This window comes from Malaclemys terrapin, chromosome 2, assembly GCF_027887155.1.
Source record: "Malaclemys terrapin pileata isolate rMalTer1 chromosome 2, rMalTer1.hap1, whole genome shotgun sequence".
Lineage (NCBI taxonomy): Eukaryota > Metazoa > Chordata > Testudines > Emydidae > Malaclemys > Malaclemys terrapin.
Window position 1 is genome coordinate 197,216,768 of NC_071506.1, and position 10,161 is coordinate 197,226,928.

The 10,161-nt window shown below is 41.2% G+C and overlaps 1 protein-coding gene across 5 annotated transcripts; it reads right to left on the minus strand.

Moving 5' to 3' along the window:
* Positions 1 to 1,193: 1,193 nt before the first annotated feature.
* Positions 1,194 to 6,199, minus strand: LOC128832255 (uncharacterized). Of its 5 annotated transcripts, none has more exons than XR_008443942.1 (4): positions 5,237 to 6,199; positions 4,291 to 4,357; positions 3,675 to 3,905; positions 1,194 to 1,702 (listed from the first exon to the last, which is right to left on the minus strand). XR_008443942.1 is itself a non-coding variant. In XM_054019496.1 (4 exons), exons 1-4 carry the CDS (start codon positions 6,086 to 6,088, stop codon positions 1,582 to 1,584), a joined length of 636 nt encoding a protein of 211 aa, XP_053875471.1. In that variant the 5' UTR covers positions 6,089 to 6,199; the 3' UTR covers positions 1,194 to 1,581. The 5 variants fall into 5 exon arrangements, 2 of the variants coding, with proteins under 2 accessions (XP_053875471.1, XP_053875472.1); XM_054019496.1 differs by having other exon boundaries at positions 3,777 to 3,905; positions 5,770 to 6,199; XR_008443941.1 differs by lacking the exon at positions 3,675 to 3,905.
* Between the last annotated feature and the right edge of the window lie 3,962 nt (positions 6,200 to 10,161).

Sequence of the window (10,161 nt, forward strand, 5' to 3'; positions counted from 1 at the left end):
TCCAGATACTAACTGCCCTGGCTGATCAGAAGAATCATATAGGAACCCTGCCGGTTTTTGCACACACAGACCCAAGCTCCACAGACACTTAAAATGCAGGAGCCAGGTCCTCAGCTTGTGGAAACTGGCATAGCTCTATTGAATTCAAGCTCCATTGGAGCCATTGATCACTACCCGTTGAGCCCGACGATCTAGCCAGCTTTCTATCCACCTTACAGTCCATTCATCCAGCCCATACTTCTTTAACTTGGCGGCAAGAATACTGTGGGAGACCATATCAAAAGCTTTGCTAAAGTCAAGGAATAACACATCCACTGCTTTCCCCTCATCCACAGAGCCAGTTATCTCATCATAGAAGGCAATTAAGTTAGTCAGGCACGACTTCTCCTTGGTGAATCCAAACAGAAGCTGACTGTTCCTGATCACTTTCCTCTCTGTATATTGGGGAGCCTACATCATTAAGGAAAGGCAAGATGGATTCTAAGAATGATGGTGGCATAATCCTCTATCAAGGCATTTAGAAGGGAATTCTTCTGTCCTTGGATCCCTTTATGCCTGCTAAGTGAGACCAGGAGTACCCCCTCATAGGGCATATCGCCACTGCAGGAAGACCTCCAAATGAGATCAGAGCACAGGGGTACTAAAAAGGGCTGGATTTGTATGCTGTAAACTGGAGAAGGAGAGGCTGAGAATGTTCCTGGGTGCCATTGCAGCCAGGATACAAGTGAGGGCAACTATAGGGATACCGTAGCCTATATCAGGGGTCAAAGTTGATTCCCAGCAGCTATACTGAATAGAGGAAGCACAAGGTCTCTGTCCCTTTGTCAGCTCTAGCACCAGAGCAGGGAGGATTAGGGATTTCTGACTACAAGTGAAATCGCCTCTGTTCTACTTCAGATAATTCATTTTTCAATAAAAAAAATCATAGATTAATAAAAAAAGAGATCACACTTAGAAAAGTGAAAGGCTACCAGGACCTGAGCAGTCAAAATTCAATCAGCTATAACAAAAATAAAGAGGGAGCACTTCTCTGCCTCTGGTTCTAGGGCTTTAGGAATGCATGAGCAGAATTTTTCTACGGCCTAAACCCAGAGCTTTTTTCATCATGGTATGAAATCAACAGCATTTAATAGAAAAGAGGGGGGAAAGGGATTAATCCTGCAGCAGAAATTTCAGACACTCAACACACAAAATAGAATGGGGATTTCTAGACTTTAATGAGCTGAAAGCAATTGAAAATATCATTTGTGATGGGCAAATATCATTCTGTGAAATCTTCTGTGTGGTTTACTTTTAATAAGGCTTCATAAACACTGTCTGACAAAGGTGAGAGAGGATTATTCAAATGAATCATCATGAGTTATTTCAGGATAGTTTACACAGTCTGGCAGTCTACATCACGCTGTTCCAATTTTCTGTTTTTAGTATAACTAGAGATGGGCCCGGACTGTAAGATTCACATCTGAAATTTCTTAGAGTTTGAAGTTCTTCAGATATAGTTCATCTAGTAATCGAGATAAGGGCCAGTTGCAGTATTTGGATCTACATACAAACTTTTTCAAACTCCAGGTGTGTTCAGCTTTAGGATGTTGGATCAGGCCCATTTTTAAATGTGACAAATTGTAAACACAAGTAGTCATAGTATAAAAATTGTGAAGAAAAACAGGGAAACTTAGATGATTGCATCTTGATGTTAGGCCTCCTAAGAAAAAAAACAGTGAAAGAAGAAACATATTATGGTGATTGGAGTTACCTTGGAAGAAGTTCCTGGAACAAAGAAACTGTTAGCAGTAGAACGCCATTCATGTTTTCTAAATAGAGTATAACTATATATGCTTAAAGAGTGCAGGCCATAGTTAAATATATCTAACTTGTTTAAATTCAGTAAAAAAATTTCTATTGAGCCAAGCACACTTAACCCATTATCTGCTCTGTCTTACATTTATACGTGGATCCAGAGCCCAGTTTTAACCCCCCGTCAAATTTGACAGCTGTTCATTTGCAGGATCTTGGTTGAGCCTGTGGTGTTTGTAGTTATGATTCTATTTTCTGTGTAGGGCACTTTTAAATGTAAGAAATCAGTCTGCCCACCAGGGGGCAGGGCTATGCGGAAAGTGGAGATGGGAATATCATACAGAGTGAGTAGCACACATTCTTTCCTTTCCCAATACAATTTTATACTTTTTTCTTTACTTGTTATTATACATGAAAGAGAGAATCTAGAAGTCAGTGGAGCTATGACAATTTACACCAGGAGAGGAGCTGGTCCAAAAGCATTTTCTGTTCCATTTACTCCATTAAAATGGCATCTCAGACTGCTTATTTACAATCAGAAGCTGTTTTTGTATGGCACAGGGATTCTAAAGTAACTCCTGGGTAACACAAATTGTACAGGATGAGCTGTTTTCCACATGCTTGTATATCTAATTCTGGAAATATATGTTCAGATTTGGGAAAAATTAATTATGGGAGATAACCTATGAGTCAGTATATATAATCAATCAGCTGAAAGATTCTGGAATATTTGAAGGGTTTCTATATATAGCTCACTAAAGATGACGTAATTAGGTAGGTTAACACAATATATCTGTGGAACTCCTCCTCTTACATAATTATATTGTTCAGGGACCTATTATAAAAGTTAGCATTTCCTGTTAGGCTTGCATTCAAAAGATTTAAAAGCCATTTCAGATAAACACAAAAATGCTTTAATCTTGATTTGATTCCATGATTTAATTTCACTGAAGCTGTGCTCTTAATAGTGCATATGTCAAGGCTTATTGTTTTCATATCTGCAAACCAGAGAACAAGTCCAAATTCATGAAATTATTGAATTTCCAGTTAAAAGGGGAGAAAAATTCTAAAATTCTAGTTCCTGATCTTAGTCCAGGTGTCACAGCTTGTTAGGTTATTCAGCCACCCACATAAGCACAGACTTAGTTTCCATAGTATTTTGTCCTTTGTCGAAGGCTCATACAGGGTTGGTTTTTTTGGAAACCAGTGACTGCAAGCCTTTAATGAGAATTTGCCAATTAACAACTGATGGAAATTAGAGATCTCTCAAAGCAGGAAGGCAAAGCAGCAATGAAAGATGGTTTCTTCAGCGAGTTATTTGCCCCTTACAGAATGACTTACTGTTGCCACATGAGACTGGATTGTTTCTGGGTGTTATACAGCATGTGTAATGTTTTGTTCTAAAGGACTGCTTGCTTTATTCAACTTCCTGCTACAAGCCTAGCTCTTCCCCTCCTGCAGAGAAACCTGTGGGAGGGTGGCAAGGACCCTGGAAACCCCATCTGGTTGGTCTGAAGAAGTTTCCTGAAATTGTTGCCTTGGATAGGAGGGGCCCTATAGAGGTAGGGTGGGTTGGGGACATGACCTCCCGATCCTATGGTTCCTGGGACTCTGTGAGATGAAGATCCCCCAGATTCATGGAAGCAACCGGAACTATCTCTTCATGCTGCTGCTGTGGCTTCCTGTCTGATAGCAAATGCTGTAACAGGAACCCTGGGGCATATCCTCAGCGGGTGTACTTTGTCACAGTTCCATGGAGCTAAGACTGTGGGTGCACCAACTGAGCATTTGGCCCCATGCTTCCCTCAGTTGAGCTATCTATGGCTGCACAGTAGCAGCTGAGGGAACTCCATAGGTGACAATACTGATTATAGCATTACCTTCTCCCACTGCAGGAACAACCCTGGACGATAATCCAGAAAACAACAGGCCCTTGGCTTCATTCCTGTCCCCACCCCTGAAATCAACAGAACCTGATTCACTTGGAGTGTCTTCTACAGAGTCCCCAGCAGATGGAGTCAATGGCATAGAGGTGGCACTCCTCCTTCTCTGTCCTCAGGGTTGTTCTACCCAGCTTGAATCTTCTCCATGGCCCTAAGCAATAGGGATGACTTGGGCCAAAAAAAAATATTTTTTTTTTTCAAACCAAACAAGTGGTGTTCAATTTCATTCTATCCCATGACATGCCCCATCTGTTTTGATAGCTTCTCAGCTTGGGTCTAGTCAAGTTATTGTTTCATTTCCAGTACTGTATTTGTAACCAATGTATTCAGAAAAATACAGTATGTCTAATTGATAAACTATTGGAAAATGGAAAGAGGCTACCCAAATAGATGTGAAATTACTGGAATTTAATCTGCTCATGTTTCTTTGTCCCACAAGATGACTCCATAGGGTAAACATAAGATATTGCCTAACGAAGGGCTATACAATTTGGCCCTTTGTTAATAAATGCAAAAAACAAACAAACAAACAAACAAAAGCCTGTGTTCAAACCTGTATCCTTGAAAACTGACATCTCGTAAGACGAAATTCAGGGTTATAGTTCCCTCAGCCACAGTATCTGTATAGGAAAAGGCATCAAAGTTAGTATCCTGTATAGGGATAGAAAATATTACATCTGCCCAAGGGGCTCGGTTATGTTTTTTGTAGGAGCTAATATGGTGCTGTTATTGAAGTAGTTGCTATACATATGCAGTCAAAATAAAATTTTAGATTTAAATTCCTCCGTCACTGCTTGCTTTGGCCTTGTCTACAGTAAGAAAAATCAGGTTTATAATCTCTATCAGTGTAGCCAGGTAACAACAGCGGAGGATGTAGAGTGGACAGGACACAGTTATTTTTACCACTATGTTGGCTAAACCTACTTAAAACCTATTATGGTTAGATGACCTGGAGTTAAAAATCCCTGCACAATAGCATCCGCCATTGGAGCTGCACTAGTGGAAAATTATGAGTCCAAGTACTCAGGGCCGGCTTTAGGAAGTGCAGGGCCCGATTCGAACAGTTTTGACAGGGCCCCGACAGGGATGACTAAAAAAAAAAAAACATGTAAAAAAAACACATGGGGCTTGTACTCACCGGGCCATGCTCCTAGTCTTTGGAGGCAGGTCCTTCACTCGCTCTGGGTCTTCGGCGGCACTGAAGGACCCGCCGCCAAAGTCCTGGAGCGCCGCTGGGTGAGTAAAAATTAAAAAGGCGCCTCTAGCCAGGGAAGGGATTCTCTGCCACTTGCCCTCCACTCTGGGTGGCCCTGCCACTTGGTGCGGGGCCCGATTCGGGGGAATTGGTGGAATTGGCCTAAAGCCGTCCCTGCAAGTACTGCCAGGCTAGAGATCTACCAAAGCCAAACCCAGATCTGAAGAAGAGTTCCGTGTAAGCTCGAAAGCTTGTCTCTCTTGCCAACAGACACTGGTACAAAAAAAGCTATTATCTCACCCACCTTGTGTATGTTCACCTTTGCCTTAAAACTCTTGCAGCTCCACTTCTCAGTTCTCCAATAAAACATTTTCCATATGCTAAACTTCAAAAATATATTATCTAAAATCAGTCATCTGCAATATGGCTTAACAAAGTGTTCCCTCTAGAGGTTCCTGCTGGGAGAAATGAATAATCCTAGGGCAAGTATCTAATGCTAATGCAGCTATGATGTTACAGCATTCCAGGTGTTGTACATTAGAATCCAATCTACTGATAAACCTCTTCTTCCACTACCCTGCTTCAAATCCTCAGGTATCACTTCAATAGTAAATGGAATTGGGGAAAATAAAATGTGCATACTGATCTATAAAAAATACCTAGGGATGCCATTTAGGGAGGGCGGAGGTGGGGGGGGATGATATCTGCCCCCCTCCCCTGAGTTTTGAGTCACATTTGGGTGAAGTTTGAAGCTGGAGGGAAGATGCTGCTGCTCCTCCTCTCTCCCCCCACCCCGCCCTGTCCTTCTGCCATCTGTAATCACAATGCCGCCCCTACCTCTGCACTGACATGGAGCCGCTGCTGGCCAATCTGCTCCAGATTGGGAGCCTGCCTCCTGATCTGCTGTGCAGCACCAGGCAAAGGCTGATGTCACAGTATCCTCCTCCCCCCACCCACGTAGTCTCTGCTGAACTGGGGTGGCAGGACAGGGAGCCAGGCTTTGCTGCTCCCTCTGGCTCAAGAGTGGGTGCTGCAGCTGCTGCTGTACTGAACAAGCGTTCAGGCTCCTGCATGCTCGGCTTAAAGAGACAGCGCACTGACACACTCTCTCCCATACACACTCCCCCAACTCTCTTTCTCTCTCATACACACCCATGTATTATTATTGTTGTTACTGCTTGGTACTTCCTCTCAAAATGCACATATATTCTCTGTAATTTTATTCTTTCAAAGTGCGTTAAGGATTAGAGTGCTGTTTTATTTTTTTGACTGGTCTGTGCATTTCATAATTTTATTTCACTCTTATGCTTAAATTTAATTCTTTGAGTAGTGAGTTCTAAAATGCATAACTTGGCCTAGCTGGCGTAATTATCATTATTACCTTTATTACCATATTGTGCTTTGTCATTATTTAAAGTGGTACAATCAAATAATACTATCCCACTACAATCTAAATTTAGCTTGTACTCACCTTAGCAGTTTCCAAAAAAATATTAGCTAAACACATAACTTTAATCTCTGTGCAGATAAAGGTTGTTTATTTTCAAATTGTATCTGTAAAATAACTTAAAATGTGTACGAAAATAAATGTGGTTCCAAGTCTGATAATAATAGTAATGATGGAGTGAAATGTTAGTGTGTCACATACATGATTGTGATTGGTAAACATAAACACCAAAACAATTAGAAAAATGAATTCCCGTTCTTAATAAAAGAGAAACTAACTTAATCACATATGTTAAAATTAAGTAAATGTGTTTTTAGTGGAGTGAAAAACAATTGACTAAAATAGAGGAGATAATGGCAGTAACACAGGGTGTGCTGTGGTTAGAGAAAGTAAGCAGATTTTATTTATTTTTATTTCTCTCTACTAAAGATAGTGTACAAAGCCCTGGCTGGGATGATTTAGTTGGTGTTGGTCCTGCTTTGAGCAGGGGGTTGGACGATGACCTCCTGAGGTCTCTTCCAACCCTAATCTTCTATGATTCTATACAAAATATCAAACTTGTGTTTTCTGATATCTGTGTTAAGCCTCCAAAACTGAAACTTCAAGGTTTGGGATTAGGAATATTTTTCTGTATTATCTCCTGATTGTTCTAAATTTACATATAAATTTAAAATATGGCTTTAATTAGTGCTGGTATATTTTTATTTCTTTATATAGGAATTAGAAATTAACTGACAGGAGCACTGTATCTAAGTTTTCAGGTGCCCAAGTAGCCCCTGGAATCACAATTAAAATTGCCCCTCCCCCCACATACACACACACCAAAATCTGAAATGGTGCCCCGCACATATCGTGTGTAATCCTATTTAATTCAGCTCCTCCTCTTGTAGCTAGTGTAATAACACAGAGATGAGTGACTTTCTGCTAAAAGTGACCAGATCCATGCAGTTTCCTTACCAGTGACACAACAGATGTGTTGTGAAATTTAGATGCTGAAATGCAACTGGGATTTTTTATGTGTTAGTAACATTCACGTCTTCAGCTAAAATAAGGGATCCAGTAAACGCAAACCTACTGTCTGTATCATATAGTCCTTCACCTGATGCTAATAGTAAATAATGGCTGGCATTTGTATATTGCTTTTCATCCATAGAGCTCAAAACCTTTTACAAAAGTTTGTATCATTAACCCCTATTTTATGGATTGAGGGCATGGGGGTGGAACTGAAGTGCAGACGTTTAAACCAAAATTTTGAAAATTAAAGGCCCCATTGATTTCAGTGGGACCAGGATGTTACCCTAAGTGCCTAAATTAGGCATCTAAAGCCATATTTAGGAACCCAAATAAAGGAAGCCTGATTTTTTTCAAAAGGTACTAAGCACTGAAACTATTGGGAGCTGCAGGTAATCACCATCTTTGAAATCAGGCCACTTTTATTTAGGTGCCTAATTTCAGGCAGCTAAAGTTTGTCATGAATGACCTGGCAAAGGTTCTATAGCGAGTTAATGAGAAACCTGGGACTAGAACTCAGGCTTCCTACCTGCTAGCGGTGTACTCTGTGCACTAGACCACACAGCTTCTCTGCTATAGCAGTGGATTTCCCTAGACTTATATTAAAACCTCTCATCTTTATTGGCACAGTGAATGTATATTATCTTCAAGAAGAGAAAAGCATTGCTAAACCACAGTTAAAGATAGTCTTTATGGAACTAATACTCTTAGTGCTAGCAAAACCTCCATAAAGGGCTCAGAACTTCCCTTTTCTTAATTAGGTGCTACCCACTCACTTGTTCAAATGTCTATGGGTGTGTCTGTTCTGGAGAATTATTCCATTGTGAACTGAAGCAGTGGGGTTGTGCTAGTTCAACATTGGTTCAGTGTGTCCACACTAGCTATCCCATTTCAGGTGCAGTTCTGTCCCACATCCATGCACAGAATTCTAGTCAGACATTGAAGGCACACAACCCTCTGGGTACCTGTCCTTGGTACAGTTCCCTGAAGCAGTGGCTGGTGGGAGATTTGGAAACGCCTTTGGGGAGCCCAAAGGAATTGTGGGAGGAGCCATCAAGCTCCCTAGGTTGCACAGCATATTCTCAGCATGGAGGCCAGGTTGAATGCCCAGAGTTCAGTCTTTGCTCAGTGACCTTTTTCTGGAAGATCCTGAAAAGTAATCACTGAACACTCTATGTGGTTGAGGAGGAACGCTGGAAGGTGATGTGGCAGTACATGTGGAGATTCAGAAACCAAGACCTACAGTTCGTGGAACTTACACTACAGCTCAGTGAGAGAGGCTCCATTCAAACCCCACAGCCTGTTTGGCAATGTGAACTAGTGGAAGCCTAATTTTGCCAGTACTGCTTTTGGGTCTGGACTCTAACCACAGACTAGTATGACAGGATGGTTCCTGGGACTGAAGACAACAAGCCATAGCTGCAGGACTTCCAAATGAGAAAGGACAACTTTCTCTACATCTGTAGGGAGCTGGCTCAACTACAGTAAGTATATATGTTAATTATTGGGAAAAGGGGGGCAATGACGTAGTCTGTGCTGCTAATTATATTTTTTTAAATGGATCAAGGGAGTGTCTAGAAAAAAGGTCATGCATATGTGATGGCTGCCATCTCGGCTGTCACCCTGCAGATGGAACTGGGAACCACCAAAGATAACAACATAAGCAGTTGCAGCTTGAGCGAAAGAGCTTGGGAGTGTAACAGGCTCTCACCTGCTGCAGGTCAGCACAGAGGGGACACATAACACACACTGATCACTGGGTTACACATAAAAAGGAGTGAGTGTATGGCAGGCATATATCAATCAATATAATATAAAAATATGAATGTAGGTGCAGGAAGGTGTCCTTTGGAAGGCTCAAAGCAAGGAGGAGGTACCTGCTTGTACTGTCATTATGTCTCATCAGCAATGTGGCTACCATCATATCTGCCTGTTATATTCTGTGTGATTATTTTTTTGTGTGAAAGCCAAGGTAAGACATTTAATAGACTGTGAAATTAGGCCATAGGTAGTGCTAATTAACCAATTGCAGACAGATGAGCACTGCAACCCGACCCTGTTAATACTCCACGTGCCAGGTGTTTGAACCTGATCGAACAGTTTGTGTACTCAGTTTGCTAGTGATGGGAGATGAAGGAGAGGCCTGGAGCAGGCAGATTGGAATGTTCTCATTTGCTGTTATGTTGTTATTACTTAGAATTGTTCTTTCTCCTGCATTTGACCTTATGTAATAGCTGTGCTGCTCTGCATCATTTTGCAATTTTGTTTATTTATGTGATTTTGGGTTAGGAGATTGTTGAATAGCAAAAAAGTCTGATGCTCAGCTTAATATGGTGGTGTTTTTTCAAGGTTAATTAAATTCTAGTCGGTCAAATCATAGCAAAGAGATAAAGGCTGACAACTAACTTTAACACAGAATATGCAGCCAGCTGCTTAAAGTAACCAATCAACAACAACTACAAAAGAAAACCATACATGAAACAAAACATTTTTTTTCAAAGGAGCTATGAGGCAAATATAGAATGGCAGTATCTCTTGTGATTTTTTTTTTCCTGGTTATATGCCAAGATAGGATGCCATGAGAATGAATGGGAGAGAACAGGTGAGAATAGACTGTCCTGTCTCATGGCACAAAATTGAGGAGCTGCTACATTTTGGTCCTTGTCTTGTGCCCTAGTTCTCTTGTCATGCTGATCTCCATTGTGACTTGTCTATCCTCTTTCCTATGTTTGTTTTTACATTAAAACACTAGGTTGACTTCCTTCTCCTCC